The sequence below is a fragment of the Budorcas taxicolor genome, chromosome 10 (assembly GCF_023091745.1).
Source record: "Budorcas taxicolor isolate Tak-1 chromosome 10, Takin1.1, whole genome shotgun sequence".
NCBI lineage: Eukaryota > Metazoa > Chordata > Mammalia > Artiodactyla > Bovidae > Budorcas > Budorcas taxicolor.
In genome coordinates this window covers 41719216-41738930 of record NC_068919.1, presented here as the reverse complement: position 1 = coordinate 41738930, position 19715 = coordinate 41719216, and the positions used below count along the sequence as shown (strand labels likewise).

Below are 19715 nucleotides of genomic sequence, written 5' to 3'. Positions count from 1 at the left end.
GCTGTGAGCGCTGAGACAGTGTTTGATCTCCAGGAAGTCTCCTCTCAGCCTCCAGAGCCCAGTGTGGGGTCTGACCCAGGTCAGCCCCCAGTACACATCTGCTTCCCAAACTGCTATTTCTGTGTCACAGCTTTAAGCTGAGGTTCAGAAAGCAATTAATATTCTTTCTTATTTATTGTCTCATAAATTTTTTGGAAATTTATCTTTTTCCTAGAATATGATGATTCAAAAATCATGTAAACCCAGAAATGTCCGCAGATTGCCTATAATTAAGTGTGGTTAGCAGTCATCTCAGAGAAGGCAATGGCACCCCACTCCAGTACTCTTGCCTGGAAAATCCCATGGACGGCGGAACCTGGTGGGCTGCAGTCCATGGGGTCACTAAGAGTTGGGCCCTACTGAGCAACTTCACTTTCACTTTTCACTTTCATGCATTGGAGAAGGAAATGGTACCCCACTCCAGTATTCTTGGCTGGAGAATCCCAGGGACAGGAGAGCCTAGTGGGCTGCCATCTATGGGGTCGCACAGAGTCGGACACGACTGAAGTGACTTAGCAGCAGCAGCAGCAGCAGTCATCTGTCCAAAGTGGCACAGAGATATATATCTTGCAACCTGGAGACTTCGTCCCTGAAGAAGTCTCACTTATACATTATCTTACCCACTGGTGGCCCAGAGCCAACCACATAAACGCTCCAGGGTTTCATGTTAATATTGCTGAGCTCTCACAGAATTTGAGTTCGTTGGCAAAGTACTGGTGGTTATTTCAAAATCTGAAAATGCAAAAAAGTATTGACATTGTAGACTCAGAAACAAAGAAAGTTTTCAGAAGAGGTGCTTTAAAAGAATGGTTTATCATATATTAAATGCAATGAGTATTTAAAGGGAAAATACACACAAAATAACTAAGATTATGTTGATTAGGGATGAAAACATTTCATTCTATTGTTGGTTGTGCCTATATAGAAAGCCAAGAATGATAGGATTTTATTTTAATTGATTTTCCAGCATTTATACTGATTCACCTTTGTTATCTCCAGATAAAGGGGAAAGTTATTTACTACCTGGTTTTGTAATGTTTAAGCAGTGACACCTGGCTTCTCTTTAGGTTGTTCACAAGATGTTCTCAGTTGTAACTCCATTTTCCAGTGCCAGAGAGTGAGCTTTGAAAACAGATAAAAGTTGGGTTGAAACCTGCCATCAGCCCTGGATAGCTGGGTGGCTTCGTCTATGTGGATCAACCTCTCAGAGCCTCAGCATCTTCTTTAGTAAAATGGGGTATTCATGGTTAATAATTCTGACCAGTTAACAAATCCAATCACAGAAGACTGCTATAAAGATTAGAGATAATGTGAATATTGAGCCTGAAACATCAGTAGCCCTAAAGGATAGTTTTTAACTTTTCTGTTTGTGCCCTGGAAACCATTTCTGCTGCCGCTTCTAAGTCGCTTCAGTCATGTCCGACTCTGTGCGACCCCATAGACGGCAGCACACCGGGCTCCCCCATCCCTGGGATTCTCCAGGCAAGAACACTGGAGTGGGTTGCCATTTCCTTCTCCAATGCATGAAAGTGAAGTCGCTCAGTCGTGTCCGACTCTTAGCAACCCCATGGACTGCAGCCTACCAGGCTCCTCCGTCCATGGCATTTTCCAGGCAAGAGTACTGGAGTGAGGTGCCATTGCCTTCTCCGGAAACCATTTCTAAATCCACGTAAAGCAGAGAAAGTAAGTTCAAAGTTCCTCAAGTGGCTGTACCATGTCATTTAAGGATCACAGTGACTAAGCTCCCTTTCCCTTACAGTAAACATAAGTGAGGGGGGAAAAGCCTGAAGCATTGCCCTGGTTTTGGCACTCAGATGAGGCCTCAGCATTCTGTTCAACCTCACCAAGGTCTGCGCTTCAGAACTGAGAGCTGCACACAGAGAAAGTTGCTGAGCCACTATGATAAGGAAGCATAATGACAAAACTTACTTTCCTGGCAACTTTGAAGAAAGAAAGCTTTTTAACCTTGCATAAGAACTTGTGTCAACTTCCAATGTCCTGTACATTAACTCAAGAATCCTGACAATCACTCCTATTGTGTGAGGTATATTTGCAAAAGGGTTAGGAGCAAAGGTTCTGGAGTCATACTGCCTTCATTCTAATCCTCACATCACAACTCACTAGTTTTGCGTCCTGAAACACAAGACTAATCCATTCTGAAACTCATTTTCCTCACCTGAAACCCAGGATAATATTGATGCCCATCTCCTAGGGCTGTTGGAAGGCTCAATTACAATCTTAGCACAATGCCTGTCACGAAGTAAGTACTGCTGCTACTGCTGCTGCTAAGTCACTTCAGTGGTGTCCGACTCTGTGCGACCCCAGAGACAGCAGCCCACCAGACTCCCCCATCCCTGGGATTCTCCAGGCAAGAAGACTGGAGTGGGTTGCCACTTCCTTCTCCAGTGCATGAAAGCGAAAGGTGAAAGTGAAGTCACTCAGTCATGTCTGACCCTCAGCGACCCCATGGACTGCAGCCTACCAGGCTCCTCCGTCCATAGGATTTTCCAGGCAAGAGTACTGGAGTAGGGTGCCATTGCCTTCTCCTGAAGTAAGTACTAGTTAAGTAATTATTGCTGTTGTTGTTTGGCCAATAGTAATTATCTTGCACAAAATCAAACACCAGTAAGAAGGTGGAAATCCTGGTCTTCTGACTGCAATCCCAGGCTCTTTCTCTTACCATGCATTACTCTACTGAGTGTTTATTGCTTTGTTAAATGATTAAAATACCACAGTACTGTGTGTGTTATCTGTTGACATTAAAGTATTCTCTTTAATTATGCAGTGCAAATCAAAGATTACTATAAATAGAAAATAATAATGTTGTTTCACTGTTCTTTGCACTTGCTTGAGAATAAGAACTCACATATCACAGTATGTCTTACCCTCCCAGAAACCCTGCTTCCTGGGAGTTATAATTCTTTGATGTGTGTGCTCAGCCGTGTCTGAGTCTTTGTGACCCTATGGACTGTAGCCTGCCAGCTCCCCAGGCTCCTCTTCTGGGACTTTTCAGGCAAGTATACTAGAGTGGGTTGCCATTTCCTACTCCAGGGGATCTTCCCAACCCAGGGATTGAACTCACATCCCTTGCATAGCCAGGTGGATTCTTTACTGCTGTGCCATCTGAGAAGCTATAATTCTTCAATATCAAAACCAGTTTCAGTCTTGCCAGCTGAAAGGACTGACTGCAATTCGACAGCATAGAGGTCATACTATCCCTCCATTTTGAGCCAAATGGTGGCATCAACTGTTTGTCCCCCTTTCACAGTTGTTCTCTCGTATTTTGCTCCAGCTTCCTCCAAATACAACAGCTGGTATAGCTGCAGATCCCACCGGCTTTCTGGTTCATTGCTTAGTTAGCCTTAAATAACTGTATACTTGCTTTCTACTGCACTTCTGGGCTTGGCAACACTCCAGGCTCCTTGGGTACTGAACCTTGTGAAGTCCGTAAATTAATTTTCCAGGCTAGCCTGGAATGAACTTCAGACAAAGTAGCTCTGGAGAAATTAACATTAACTTTTTTCACCTCATTTTAAAATAATTTTTCAGATTGTCAGATAGGAACATTCACCAACAGAGACCATATTCTGGGCCTTAAAACAAACCTCAACACTTGTCAAAGAATTTAAATCACACAAAGGATTTCTATGAAAGCAACCAAATTAAACTAGAAATCAACAGCAGGAAGACATCTGGAAAATCTCTTAAAAAAAAAAAAAAAACAGTTGAAAATTAAACAACACAGTTCAAAATAACCCATGGATCAAAAAGGAAGTCATGAGGGGAACTATAAAATATCTTGAGCTGAATGAAAAAGAAAATACAACATATTAAGATGCTAGGGATGGATATAAAGTCTTGCTTAGAGGAAAAATTATGGCCTTAAAGGCTTATATTAGAAAAGAAAGATCTAAAATTAGTGATTTAAGCTTTCATCTTAAGAAACTAGAAAAAGCAGCTAAAAGCAAAGCAAGCAGAAGAAAAAATAATAAAAGAAATGAAATCAATGAAATTGAAAGACAGTAGAAGAAGTCAATTAAATAAAAAGCTGTTTCTTTTTAAAAATCAATAAAACTGATAAACCTTTGTCAAACTGATCAGTAATAAGAAGGGGAAAAAAAAACCCCTCAAATTACTAATATAAAAAATGACAAGAACTTCCCTGGTGGCTCAGTGGTTAGGATGCTGAGTTTCCATTGCATGCGTCAGATGTTCAATTACTGGTCAGGGAATTAAGATCCCTCATGCTTCAAGGCATGGTCAAAAAATAGAAAAAAAAATTTTGTAATTACAGAAAGAACACTATTATATGAAGGATAATAATGTAATGCTATGCCCATAAATTCAAATATCTAGATGAAACAGACAAATTCCTTGAAAGACATAAACTCTCAAAGCTCACTCAGGAAGAAGTAGATATCCTGAATAATGCACGCTAAGTTGCTCAGTCATGTTCGACTCTTCACGGCCTTTTGAACTGTTGCCCACCAAGTTCCTCTGTCCATGGGATTCTCCAGGCAAGATTACTGAAATGAGTTGCCATGCCCTTCTCCAGGGATCTTGCTGACCCAAGGATCAAACTCTTATCTGAATAGTACTATCTTTTAATAAGGAAGTAAAATTTGTAATGAAAAACATTTCAACAATGAAAATTCCAGGTGACTCTACTAGCAAATTCTACCAAATGTTTAAGAACTAAATAATACCAATTATTTCTCCATAAGACAAAGAAACACTTACCAACTCATTTTATAAGATCAGCATTACCTTGATACCCAAACAGACAAAAACATGAAAATAAAATGATAGATATCTCTCAGAAACAAGGTAAAAATTCTTAATAAAATATTATTAGTAAACTCCAGGAAGGCATCAAAGTGATAGAACACTATAACCAAGCTTGTTTTATCCCAGGAACATAAGGTTGATCCAACATTTTAAAATCAAAGTAATTCACTATATCAAGAGACTAAGCAAGAAAAATCATATTATTATTTCAATAGACACAGAAAAGTATTTGACAGAATTCACCATACATTCATTATTAAAACAAAACAAACAAACAAAAAACACCTTTCAGCCAATTGCAATTTTCCCAATCTAATAAATAGCTTCTCTATTAGTTCTTTACTGCTGTGTGACAGCCCCCAAACATATATACCAAACAATTATTGTCGCACAGTTTCTGGAGGTTAGGAATCTGGGTATGACTTAGCTGGTGCCTCTAAACCAAAGCCTCTCACAAAAGTGAATTTACATTGTCTGCTGGGGCTACAAGGTCATCTGTAGGCTCACTGGAGTGGGGATGGTGGTAGGGAGATCCACTTCCAAGCTCATTCACAAGATGGTTGGCAGGATCCCGATCCTCACAGAATGCTGGATTGAGTGCCTACTGTCTTCTTGGCTGTTGGTCTCCTCAATTCCTTGCCATAGGGCGGTTCACAGCATGGCATCTGGATTCCCTCAGAGGAAGTGAGTGAGCGAGTACAAGAGAAAACTCAAGGCAGAAGTCATTGTCTGTTAATAACCTAATCTCAGAAATGATATGGCATTAAACAGATTTTATTCCTTAGAAGCGAGTCACCAGATCAAGCCTACACTGAATGGAAGGGCATGAATACCATGAGGCAGAGATCATTGAGGGCATCTTAGAAGCTGCCTACAAAGAAATCTAGTACAAGACCCTTAGTGGTGCAAGACTGAATGTTTTCGTCTTAAGATCAGCAGTAGGCACACATGCTCTCACCACACCTATTTGACATCACACCAGAGGATGTACTAAGTGCAATAAGGCAAGGAAAAGAAATAAGAAGCATACCACTTAGGAAGAACAAAAATCGTCCCTATTGGGAGATGACATGGTTGTCTACAGAGAAAACCTCAAGGAATTTACAAAAATCTTCTGGAACTTTTAAGTGAGAAAACAGATGACAAATTAGCATATGAAAAACTGTTCAATGTTAGTCATTAGGGAAATGCAAATTAAAACCACAAGAGACCATTACCCATCTTTTAGAATGACTGAATCAAAAGAAGTGAATACCAAGTGTTGGCAAAGATGCGGAATAATTGGGACATTGCTGGCAGGAATGTAAAATGGTACAGTCACTTTGGAAAACATTTGGCAGTCACTTACAGTAATATATACTTAACATATGACCCAGCAGTACTCCTCCTATGCATTATTTTCTCAAGAGAAGTGAAAACATATGTTCACACAAAAGACCATACACTAATATTTATAGTGGTTTGGTTTATAACCACCGAAACTGGAAACAACTCAAATGTTCAGCTGGGAATGGATAAACAATATCCACACAATGGACTGCTACTCAGTAATAAAAAGGAAGGAACTAGTGATAAATGCAACAACATGGATGAATCTCAAATATATTAAGTGAAAGAAGCTTAGCCTCAAAAGGCTATATAATATATAATTCCATTTATATGACATGCTGGAAGAGGCATAACTATAGCGACAGAAAACACAATTTGAAAACAATTCTGGGGGAGTTCACAGACCACCTCTAGCCCATCCCTGGACCCCATCCATATGCCACTCCATTTTCAAGGTAGCCACCAAACTCTCTCCTCCTAACTGCAGCTCCTTCCTGAACCCTATCCAGATATACATTCAGTGACATTCTGCTTGGCACAGGATTGGTCCCCATTTCATAGACATGAAAATATTCTCTCTTCAGCTATTGGTTCCAGGGCAACATCCATCTTGATCCTGGGCATATCGAATGGAAAAGATGGTAAAGTACTGAGGCAATATGCCCAGGGACAAGTTATCATATTTTGAGATTTCCCCCAGGTCCATTCATTTTCCTTCACTGTGCTCAGACCAGAGCGAGTAGGAGCCAGTTGGGAGAAGGATGTAAATAAGGAATGTAAGGCAAGGCAGGCTCTGTGAGCCTCCATCTCCCAAGTTATAAGCCCAGCTCTAGTGGAAACGTCCCCCCACCTCCACCGCCCTGCCAGCCTGTGGGAAGGAAGTGTAGACGGTTTCAGTCATCATACTGCCACCATTCTTCCACTTTTCGTCGACCCCTTTCTCTCACTCATTCATGCGTCACCGGCTGCTAGAGCACTGACCAGGACACAGAGGCTGCCCTCAAGGCGTCTACAGTCCCGCAATAGGAGGTCACAGTTATCACCCCGTGGTACAGGCTGCGAGGGAAGTGGGAGTGGGGCGGGGGGGTGGGGGGAGTGCGGCTCCCAGCGCAGGCGTCTTTGCAGCAGACTGCCAGAGCCGCGTTTTCCACGACCTGCTGGAGTTTGCAGTCTTGCAGGCCTCCTCTCCCGGGGCAGAAGGCCACGCACAGCTCCTCCCGGGTCCCGAGGGCCGCCCGCCCGGGCCTCTCGCCGCACCTAGGACGGCGGCCGGGTCTAGGAGGGACGCCTATGGGCGCGGCGGCCCCGCCCTGGCCAGCCTGGGGCGGAGGCCGGTTCCCATAGGGATCGCGGGCCGGCGGGCTGCGACAGAGCCGGGCCAGAGTCGGCGAGGCTGGAGCGAGGCCGGCGGGGCAGCCGCGGCGCCGTGAGTCCCGGGCGGGGAGGGAGGCGCGGGCCAGGCCGCCACGTGGCGCCGCACGAGGCTGCGCGGCGCCGGCCAGAGCCCGGGTGGGAAGCGGGGGCGACGTAGCAGGGTCTCCCCCCGGGCCCGCGCGGCGGCAGGACGGCGTTGCCCTGCTCCCTGCGGGGCTCCGGGCCCTACCTCGCGGGGCTCTCCCCTCCCGCCCCGCCCCGCCGCCGCCCCCGCGGGGAGTCGGACGGTGTCTTCTTGCGGAAAGGAAACGAGACTCGATATTAGAACCGGGGAAGCCCTTAACCTTCCAGGTCCTCCAGCCAGCTCATGTGTCTTAGATCGGATGAACCTGACATTGAAAAGATAGTCTTACAACTCGGCTCGTTTTAGGATGACAGGTTACATTTTAACTTTCAGGGTATACAACAGAGAATTAAACTTGAGTTACCAAAGGCAGCTGACTCCAGGCTGTCGTCTTTGACCCAGTGGCCACGGCTGAGGGGCGAGGGTTTAAGGGACTGGGTCGATTCCTAATTGTGTAACAACTGCAGTCCTCTGTCTTAGGTCCTTGACAAAGACCCATCGTTGAGTGGGGCTGTTCATGCCAATATTTACTAAGCGACATTTTCAAACTATGTGAAGATCCATGTTAAGAATTTATTCATCAGTGATGGAGAAGTATGAAAAAATTGGGAAAATTGGTGAAGGATCCTATGGAGTTGTTTTCAAATGCCGAAACAGGGACACAGGTCAGATTGTGGCCATCAAGAGGTTTCTGGAATCAGAAGATGACCCTGTCATAAAGAAAATCGCCCTTCGAGAAATCCGCATGCTCAAGGTAATTTCTTTAAGGTGAATTTTCAGGAACTAAAAAGAAAAAAAAAAATTAAAGTGAGTCATGTTATATGAAATAAATGCCTTGAGATGTGGTCACATCTTCCTTCACAGACTTTGGTCCTCAGTGATACGGATGGGGTGTCTGTGCACCAGTCACCAATTGTATAATGAATTACAAAGTCATAGGTGTGGGGAAAGATGGTGTTCACTTTCAGACTTGCTGTGGGATATTTCATTTTTCTTCCCAGTAGCTTCTTTCGCATGTCATCTGTAGATCTGGTTCCTCAAGAGTCATCAACTTTAATAGCACAGGAACTTTCCACAACTCCAGTCTGCTGACTGTGCATGATTTTTACACTTCCAGGCTAGCGTCTGTTGATAGTCTGTGAAGAGAATTAATCATTCACCTGTTTTCAAACTCCCAGGTAGCTGACAGGTTCTCATTACACCTCACATTGATCTACTGCTGAGCTTCATAATGTCTTTGTCTTGTCTCTAGAAGAAGGATTTTTCTGTAAGTGAAATGATGGCTTTTAATATGTTCACTAGTTAGCTCTTGGAGACCATGATACTTGGAGGGGGTGAGTGTTTATTACAAGCTGAAAGTATCTTTTTCCTGAAATGGAAATGAAGAAAGAAAGTATTTTTCCTTCATTTTTTTTATTTCTGTGAAGATGAACTCCAAATCCTGCCCTATGTAGAATGCGACCTGCAGTGAACACGGTGAAGGTTAACGTTCAACAAATTAACTTTCTCTGTCAGGTCTGGTTTTAAACAGGACCTAGGACTTCCCTGGTGGCTCAGACGGTAAAGCCTCTGTCTACAATGCGGGAGACCTGGGTTCGATCCCTGGGTCGGGAAGATCCCCTGGAGAAGGCGATGGCACCCCACTCCAGTACTCTTGCCTGGAAAATCCCATGGACAGAGGAGCCTGGTAGGCTGCAGTCCATGGGGTCACAAAGAGTCAGACACGACTGAGCGACTTCACTTTCACTTTCTGTGTTAAGTGTAACTGACTATCCAACAAGGAAGAGCAGCCTCGTGGGGGCTGAGTGGAATATCTGGGGAGTCTCCTCTTACCTCTGCTTCTCCCTTTTCTCCAGGGCTCTCTAAATTCTTCTCTCCTGTGAATTAAGCGGATGGGGTTATTGCTGGACCCCAAATAGGAAGTAGCAGACTTCAGATAAATTAAAACAGGAGAACAGGAAAACTTTCTTTCTTTAGGTCTAGGACATTTTTCCCAGCAGAATGTTTTCAGTTCGAGAAGACACTTCTGAAGCCCCCGTGCAGTGCTCCCTAGGGCAGCGTGAGACAGCAGTGTTGGCGCATCTCCCTGGACTCCCTGCCCTCCCCCCTCTCTACACAGGTAGAGGTTTCTCGCACGGTTTCTCTGGGGCCCATGGGCGTTTCTCACTTGCTTAGGCTTTCCCTAGAGGAGAAGGTGATCATTGAATTTCAACGGGGTTCATTTACTCCGAAGAAAAGCCAGTCTGTTTCTAGTGGAGAGATACTCTTTTTCTGATTCTGAAGGTCACCTGCGGGTGCCTCTCTGAAGCCTCTCGCTATTCTTTAGCAATATGGTATTTACAAGTTTAGTCTCTGAATTAATTCGCTTTCTCTAGGAATGGGGGGCTCGCCTCGGATCTCTGTGTCACCCACTTGGCATGTAATGCACCTCCAATAAATGTTATTGTTGAACTGAAAAAAAGATGTTAACAAAATAAGCTCCTAGAAACTGTAGGTTGGGACTTCCCTGGTAGTCCAGTGATTCAGGCTCTGTGCTTCCACTGCAGGAGTTGGGGGTTCGATTCCTGGCCTGGGAACTAAGGTCCCATATGCCCTATGGCACAACCGGAAAAGAAAGGGTAGGTGTTGCCAATAAATTAGGAAGTCAGATGTGTTTTCTTGAATAACTGAATACTGATGTCCTCTGAAGGATAGGCGTGTATGCAGGACCCTGATTTCAATGCACGCAACACTCCATTCCCCAAAATCAAGGGCACAGCTGTAGACTCCCCTGGTCTGTATGAGGTGATGGGACTAGATTATCAGTAGAGCCTGTCCCTTCAAGCCCTAACTTGTCTGAATTCTTGATATTCTTAAGACATAATGGGTGCTTAAATATTTGCTGAATAAATGAATTGAGGATTTGTTAAATCAAGTAATATTTTTCCCATATATTTATTCAGTAAATATTTATGGAGTCTCATTATACCTAAAATAATGTTTGCATTCAAGTGTACATCCTGTCTTACAGATGTATAACTGGTGGGAGATGAATTCTTCCTCAGCTCTCACTCCCAGTAGACTGAGTTCCTAGCGGGCAGGGCCTGTGTCATTCACCTTGTGTTCCCATGCCTGGCACAAGCCCTCTAAATAAAGTATTTGGAGGCTTGTTTGAACTAGACTTTGAAATGTTTAGGGAAGCATGGAATGAGAGATAAGGTGTTCAGGGCAGACAGTCTCTGCTAGGGAGAAAAAAAAAATGGTGCATAGTGGAAAGCAGTATACGGAGGGAACACAGGTAATAACCCTAAAGTCTTAGCCAAGATTACTGCTGGGTGCTAACAGGCCTGGGAGAAAAGAGAAGGAAAGGAAGCCAATGTCCATTAAGAAGGTGAAGGTGAAGCTGAAGGTGAAGTCGCTCAGTTGTGTCCGACTCTTTGCGACCCCGTGGACTGTAACCTACCAGGCTTCTCCATCCATGGGATTTTCCAGGCAAGAATACTGGAGTGGATTGCCATTTCCTTCTCCAGGGGATCTTCCCGACCCAGGGATCAAACCCAGGTCTCCCGCATTGGAGGCAGACGCTTTAACCTCTGAGCCACCAGGGAAGGGGTGCAAGGAATTTCCTGGAATATAGGTCTGGCCCTGGGATAAGTGGTGGTTTGCACATCCATGCATCTGGGTCCCAGATGGCTTTGAGGTTTAGAACCTGCCTTGGGGACATGTTGTCCATGAGAACAAGAAATCGGTGAGGTCTATGTTCATGTTTAGGGCCCCGTCTGAGCTGCATTCAAGGCATTGCCCCATTGACCATGGAAGGGGAATACTAAACTGGGAACGAAGCACAATTCTGTGAACTCAAGGGCTCACTGAGTGTGCATTCCTAGGGTTTTCCTTGCATACCCCTCACAGAGTTGAGGCTGTTGATGACCTTTGCTAAGGTCAGGAACTAGGATGACTGAGGCTAAAGGTATCTTGGTGACCTTAGTGGGTGAGATTGGTCAAGGGGTGAACCCTAGACTGTGCTTATTGTGATAAGGAAAAGTAAAAAAAGCAGATTAAGACCAGATATAGAAGGCTTCAAAAGCCAGGCTGAAGAGTTTGGCTTTCACCTGATAAGAGAGAAACCAGCTAAGATTTTTTTAGTAGGAAGTTATCATTTGCAGACTTTTAAATTTCATGGATCAATAAACTTCAAAAAAAATTTTTTTTACAGATTGGGTGGTCAACATTTGAAGAAACTAGTTTATCACCGTTACTTCATAAACAAAAGGACATTTTAATATTTTTTGAGAACTAGGAACAATATAACTTTAGGAGAAAGCAGTCTTCCTGAGAGAGTAGTTGGCAACTAAGACAACATCTCTCTTTATATACGTTTCTCTGGTGTGTGAGAGGATACAAGTGTAACAGTGTATGTGTGTATGAGAGAGAGAGATCATTGCCCCTATTTTTCCCATTTCACTATCCATTGATGAAAATGTAGACTTCATTTGTTTTGTGCAGCCTAAATGTCACAAAAGTTAGTACTATGTCTGAGAACAAAACTCCCTGGATCGGATGATGTCTTACTTTTAGGATCTATCTGATACAATGGAATTCTAATACTACAAAATAAATGAATGGTCCCTTGGGTTTAATATTATAGTAGAATTTGGCATGTATCTATCTTCAGAGAATTACTTGTATGTTTTTAAAACCATTTATTTAATGACTTAAAGCAACTCCTAATAATTGCTATTGGACTCTTAAAAATTACAGTTTCCATTAAGCAGATGAGATCATGGGCGTGAACTGTCCAGCAGTCAATTGCTTAATTATTAAGGCAGCACACCTATAGTGTTTCCTGTTCTTGATGTGAAGCATATATGAAGATGTAACCATCCATTGGTAAATGGTTTTAAGGATGAAAATTATTAGCAAGAAACCAATTTTGCCAATATTTTTAGAAAACATATTTTTCTAAACATTTGAAACACTTTTCAAATAGTATTACTTCATGCCACTAGGGGAAAAAAATGTATAACACGTTTTTATGAGATAAATTCAGTATTTGTACTCATAAATTGCTTTCTAAATGTAATCCACTCTTCACCAAGAAATCCTATTGCAGTCAACCCTTTAATATTTTCATTTTGAATCTTATTTTTTCCGGGTTACATAATTAGGCTTTTAGAAAAATAAACAATGGCTCCAGTTAAAATTAGTCAGCCCAGGGACTTCCCTGGTGGTCCAGTGATAAAGAATCCACCTTGCAATGCAAGGGATTGAGCGTCTGATGCCTGGTCGGGGAACTAAGATCTCACATGCTGAGGAGCTTGTAAGCCAGGGTGCCACAACTAGAGAATCCATGCGCCTCATGGAAAGATCCCATATGACACAATGAAGGTCCAGTGTGCTGCAACTAAGACTTGACCCAGCCAAATAAATACATAAACTAAATAAAGTAGTCAGCTCATACTCTAAAACGGCAGTGACAGAAATAAAATTATACTGCAGTACCCGAGCACAAAGCAACTAACCCACCCTTTCTCAAACTCACTTTCCACTGTGGAAAAAAGAAGAAGTCAATATTTTCAGTCAGTGTTTTTTTGTTTATTGTTTAGTATTTATTTATTTATCTGGCTGCTTTGGGTCTTAGCTGCAGCATGAGAGACCTTTTAGTTGCGGGATGTAAACTCTTGGGTGTGGCATGTGGGATCTAGTTCCCTGACCAGGGATTGAACTCAGGCCCCCTGCACTGGGAACAGGGAGTCTTAGCCACTGCCCAACCATGGAAATCCCTCTGTCAATGGTTTTGATGAGACACCTGCGTGTAAGACAGTTGACATGTGTTCATTTGGCATGAACACAGGAATTTCTACAGAATGCCTGCCATGTTCCAGGCACTGTTCTAGGTGTCTGTCCTCACAAATGAGAGACTAACCGTAAACAAATATGTCACGTGGTGAAAAATGAAGCAGGGTAAGGGGTTAGGGTGAGGGAAGGGCTTGCTTCTTTATACTGAGTGGTTAGGGAAAGCCTTCCTGATGAATGACATTTGAAGACATTCCAGAGGAGATGTGAAGGGGTGACTCTTGCAGCTCTTCAGGGGGAAAACATTCTAGGCAGGTGGAGGGTAGGACAGAGGCCCCAAGGGAAGATCAAGTGATGTCTTCTAGGAGTGTTCTGGTGTGTTGTAGAAGGAGCAAAGAGAAGAGTGTGCCTGAAGCAGAGTAAGCAAGGATGAGAGTCATGGAAGACGACGTTACAGGGATGAGTGGGCCAGACATGAGGGCCTTGTGGGCCATGGTGGGACTGTGGATTTTACTTTGAGTGAGATGGGAGCCATCAGAGGGTTTTGAGCAGAGGGGTGCCCAGGTGTGTCTTATATCCCAGAAGGGTTCCTCTAGCTGCTGGTTACTCCACCTTCATGAGCAGGAAGCTCTCTTAGCAGACTGCTCATGTGACCCCGGTGTAAGATGATGGGGTTTGGGTCAGATTCAAGATATATTCAGAGAGGAGAGCACATAAGAATCTGATGGTTGGATGAGGAATCAAGAATGACTCCAGAGTTCTTCACTTGAGGACCTGGAAGAACAAAGAGATCATTCACTGATAGGGAGACCCAGGTGCAAATTTAGGGGAAAGAAAATCAAGAATTCTGTTTTGGAAATGTAATATTTGAGATGCAGACCCACTGTAAAGTGGGTAATTAAATGCACAAGTCTGGCATTCAGGGAATATAGTCTGGGGACCTTTCCACCAAGGGGAGCAGAGAGACAAATACCAAAGATTGAGCCCTGGAGCTCCAGCATCTGGAAGTCAATAAGCTGAGGAACAAGTGAAAGAGGTAAGAAGGGGTGCTCTTTGAGGCAGGAAAATTTGAGGTCAATGTCCTTATGAGCTGAGGGAAGGGATTTTCCTGGGGTTCAGTGGTTCGGACTCCAGGCTTCCACTGCAGGGGGTCTGGTTGCAATCACTGATCTAGGAACTAAGATCCCACAAGCTACATGTGAAAGTGAAAGTCGCTCAGTTGTGTTCGACTCTTTGCGACCCCATGGACAGTACAGTTAGTCCATGTAATTGTCCAGGCCAGAATACTGGAGTGGGTAGCCTTTCCCTTCTCCAGGTGATCTTCCCGACCCAGGGGTCGAACCCAGGTCTCCTGCCTTGCAGGCAGATTCTTTACCAGCTGAGCCACAAGGGAAGCCCACAAGCTACATGGTGTGGCAAAAAAAAAAAAAAAAAAAAAAAAAAGGCTGAAGGAAGCGAATGTTTCAAGAATGAGGAGCATTTGTCGAAGGTCACCTTTTGTACAAACTTAGAATTTGCCATTGGCTTTGAAAATATGAGAGTCATTTGAGATCTTACGAGAGCTGTTTGGGTAGAGAGGTAGGAATGAAAGCTTTATCAGGGAGGGTTCAAGAGAAGAGCAAAAGAGCAAAGTGAAGACAGTGATAGAGACAACTCTTCTGAGAAGTTTTATTATAAAAGGAAACTGAGAAATGGGGCAGTATGTGCTTAGAAGGATGTGGCATCAAGGGAGAGTTTTTGAAGTTGTTGTTTGTAATATGAAAGAAATAAGTATGCTAATGGAGGGAGAGAATTCCTGAAGCCATGACCTTGGTTCTAGTCAAGGTAACTCACCTTGAGTTACCAACCTGGACCATGACCCAAAACAGCTATTATAGCATAATAAAAGACCAGTTCAGGGACCGGTTAGGAGATTAGGCCACCTTTTCTTTTATTTGGAATGTTGCTAGGTTCTTTCCCTGCTGCTGCTGCTGCTAAGTCGCTTCAGTCGTATCCGACTGTATGCTACCCCATAGACGGCAGCCCACCAGGCTCCCCCGTCCCTGAAATTCTCCAGGCAAGAACACTGGAATGGCTTGCCATTTCCTTCTCCAATGCATGAAAGTGAAAAGTGAAAGTGAAGTCGCTCAGTCGTGTCCAACTCCTAGCGACCCCATGGACTGCAGCCTACCAGGCTCCTCCGTCCATGGGATTTTCCAGGCGAGAGTACTGGAGTGGGGTGCCATTGCCTTCTTTCCCTGCTGCTGCTGCTAAGTCACTTCAGTCGTGTCCGACTCTGTGCGACCCCATAGACGGCAGCCCACCAGGCTCCCCCATCCCTGGGATTCTCTAGGCAAGAATATTGGAATGGGTTGCCGTTTCCTTCTCCAATGCATGAAAGTGAAAAGTGAAAGTGAAGTCGCTCAGTCGTGTCTGACTCTTAGCGACCCCATGGACTGCAGCCTACCAGGCTCCTCTGTCCATGGGATTTTCCAAGCAAGAGTACTGGAGTGGGGTGCCATTGCCATCTCCCCTTCTTTCCCTACACTCTCCTTAATCTTTAGGTAACAGGACCCACAGCTATCTTAAAGCTGTTTGGCCTTGAACTTCTTCTACCAGGATGTACAACAGCTGATTTGTGCTATGACCCAGGAACCATTCAGGAAAGAATTCAACCCCTTTTGCATAACTAGGGTTCAAACATATAAAGATGTTTTGGATAGGAGGTGTGATGGTCATGAGAGAGGCCAGGTTACAAAGCCAGGTTACAGAGAGAGACAACATTCCTGAAAGGAAATCATCTCAAGAAGGCTGGGACTTCCCTGGTGATCCAGTGGTTAAGAATCCGCCTGCCAGTGCAGGGTACAGGGGTCCAACCCCTTGTCTGGGAAGATCCCATGCGCCGTGGAGCAACTAAGCCTGTGCAACACGACTCCTGAGCCCACGCACTGCAACTAGAGCCTGTGTGCCTCAACAAGAGATGCTGCTGCGATGAGGAGCCTGTGCACCAAAGTTGGAGAGGAGCCCCTGTTTGCCACAACTAGAGAAAACCCATGTGCAGCAACAAAAACCCAGTGCAGCCATAAATGAAAAAACAAAGTTTTGAAATATCCAAGACTACAGATTAGTTTTTTTTAAAAAAAAGTCTGGCATCACAGACCTGTGGTGGGAGGTGGTCTCTGCTTCTACATAAAGCAGGTGGCTGTACTTGAACCCAACCTAGCCCCTTGGGAAATATCTGTGTGTCCAGCAAGAAAAAAGCTGTGTGGTTCGAAGCAAACATGAGCCAACTGGCCCAGAATCATTGGATTACGAAGGTCCCGAGTCTCTATGCTGCAGAAGCTTCTCTCTGTGGAATGCAAATGGTAGAACTATTGGAAGTGGAATCAAAGAATGCCAGCTAGCAGCTATAAGGTGCTGGCAGATGGTACACTGGCCTTTAAGTAGATAAGACCAACATCAGTCAAAATCTGTGACCACCCTCCTTCCCTGGTGGTTCACATGGTGAAGAGTCCACTTGCAATGCGGGAGACCTGGGTTCTATCCCTGGGTCGAGAAGATCCCCTGGAGGAAGGCATGGCAATACACTCTAGCATTCTTGCCTGGAGAACCCCCATGGACTGAGGAGCCTGGCAAGCTATAGTCCATGGGATCACAAAGAGTCAGATGAGACTGAGTGACTAAGCACAGCACAGCACACACACCCTCCTTCCAAAAGGGGAGAAGAGCTAGAGTGAGTGACAATGTGGAGAAGGAATCGTATTCCCATTTGGTGACCCAGTGGTCTTGGGTGAAACCCCAAGAATTGTTACCTAAGATGCACAAATTACACTTACAACAACCCTAGGAGGCAGGCATTGCTATCCCATTTTACTGAAGGATGTACGATGGTCAATGACTTGCTGTGGCCTCCTGGTTAGTGAGCTGGATGCACACCCAGTCCTGCGGTTCCCACATTCATGCCCTGCTGCTCCCACACCTCGGAACACCAAACACTGCACTCTTTCTGAGTGACCAGTGACTGGTCCTCAGGATTGATCCTGCTCTTGCCTTAGTTCGGAGACTCATGGCTTTCATGGAAACCTGGGGTTCTTACTGGAATATCAGTTCTTTCCAACTTTTGTTCTTTAACCCTATAGCTTATTTTAATAGGTACAAAGTTATGGTTTGCAACCCACAAAGGTGAGGATAAACATGGGGGTAAATGTCCATCTAAAACTTTACTATAAACACTACAGTAAAGTTCATTGATTTTTTAAATGTGTATTTTAATTAATTTATTTATTTATTGCTGCACTGTGTCTTCGTTGCTCTGTGGGCTACTCAGTAGTTGCAGTGCAGGAGCTTCTCATTGCCATGGATTCTCTTGTTGTGGAGCGCGGGCTCTAGGGCACGTGGGCTCAGTCGTTTCAGCTCCCCGGCTCCAGAGCACAGGCTCAGTAGTCGTGGTGCATGGGCTTAGCTGCCCTGTGGCATGTGGGATCCTCCTGGATCAGGGATTAAACCTGTGTCTCCTGCATTGGGAAGATTCTTTACCACTGAGCCCCCAGGAAAGCCCAAGTTCATTCATTCTTTTCTTTCCCTTTATATATATATTTTAATGAAGCATAGTTGACTTACAATGGTTCAGGTGCACATCAAAGTGATTCAGTTATACATATACATATATATTATTTTTGAGATTTTTTTTCAGTATAATTTAATATTACATTATAATATTACGTTATAGTAGAATATTATAAGATATTGACTATAGTTCCCTGTGCTATACAATAAACCTTTGTTGCTTGTTTGCATATCTATTTTTTTAATTAGAAATCTATCATTCTATTCATACTAAGAAAAACAAGTAGAATCAAAATGTCATAAATTTTTAAATTAGGCAAAAATCTGTAAGTTTTCTAAAATATATATATTATACCTACTATTTTCATATATGTATACAAAAGCTTTTCTACTATGCTTGATAAAGACTTGAGGAAGAACATCAGAAAAAAAGAGGAGATGGAGAAATTGGAAAACATAAACTAAATGAAATGGGAGCACTGAATATGAACTAGAAAAAGTGAAACAAACCAGATAAAAGTAAAAGATCCTCATTTAGTCCAGTTGTTTTTAAACACAGCTGCTCATTAGAAACCTATCTGGAGCTTTGGAGAAATACCTGGGCATTTGTATTTTTCAAAAAATTCCAAGATAATTCTGATATGCATCTAGATTTTAAAAAGTTATTACAGGTTTTCCTATTAAATGATAGTTTTGGTGATAAAGGATTCGATTTTTTTCTGTTGACGAATCATGATACAATGGTATTAAGTGAGTAATAGTTACATAATCACAATAGTAGAAGATGTTTATCAGTTTTCACAATCAATAACCAGACAAAAAATAAAAGTTAATTACAATTGCAACCCATAATACAAACACGATTAACCTAACAATATAAAATAATTACAGACAATTTGGGAGGTCAAGCAAAGTGACGTGGAGAGTGGAAGTGCAGCTCATTCATTCTTAATGAGCAGTGTCACGTGCTAGAGGGTGAAAGTTGGTTCTTAGGAATTGGGGATCCTAACGTTTTATTGTATAAAACACGTATACATACAGTGCATATACAGATGTACGGTATATTTGTGGAGTTAAAATTTCATTTAGGGATGATTAAGAAGGAAAACTCAGCAGTGGCCACAGGACTGGAAAAGGTCAGTTTTCATTCCAATTCCAAAGAAAGGCAATGCAAAAGAATGCTCAAACTACCGCACAATTGCACTCATCTCACATGCTAGTAAAGTCATGCTCAAAATTCTCCAAGCCAGGCTTCAGTAATACGTGAACCGTGAACTTCCTGATGTTCAAGCTGGTTTTAGAAAAGGCAGAGGAACCGGAGATCAAATTGCCAACATCTGCAGGATCATGGAAAAAGCAAGAGAGTTCCAGAAAAACATCTATTTCTGCTTTATTGACTATGCCAAAGGCTTTGACTGTGTGGATCACAATAAACTGTGGAAAATCCTGAACGAGATGGGAATACCAGACCACCTAACCTGCCTCTTGAGAAATCTGTATGCAAGTCAGGAAGCAACAGTTAGAACTGGACATGGAACAATAGACTGGTTCCAAATAGGAAAAGGAGTACGTCAAGGCTCTATACTGTCACCCTGCTTATTTAACTTCTGTGCAGAGTACATCATGAGAAACGCTGGACTGGAAGAAACACAAGCTGGAATCAAGATTGCTGGGAGAAATATCAATAAAGTCAGATATGCAGATGACACCACCCTTATGGCAGAAAGTGAAGAGGAACTAA

The 19715-nt window shown here is 43.4% G+C and overlaps 1 protein-coding gene across 1 annotated transcript in view; it reads left to right on the top strand.

Moving 5' to 3' along the window:
- The first annotated feature begins 8240 nt into the window (after window positions 1-8240).
- CDKL1 (cyclin dependent kinase like 1) overlaps window positions 8241-19715 on the top strand; it is a 53184-nt gene continuing 41709 nt past the window's right edge. The window contains exon 1 of the mRNA XM_052646962.1: window positions 8241-8408. Coding sequence (XP_052502922.1) covers window positions 8241-8408 — 168 coding nt within the window. The remainder of the gene's footprint in view (window positions 8409-19715) is intronic.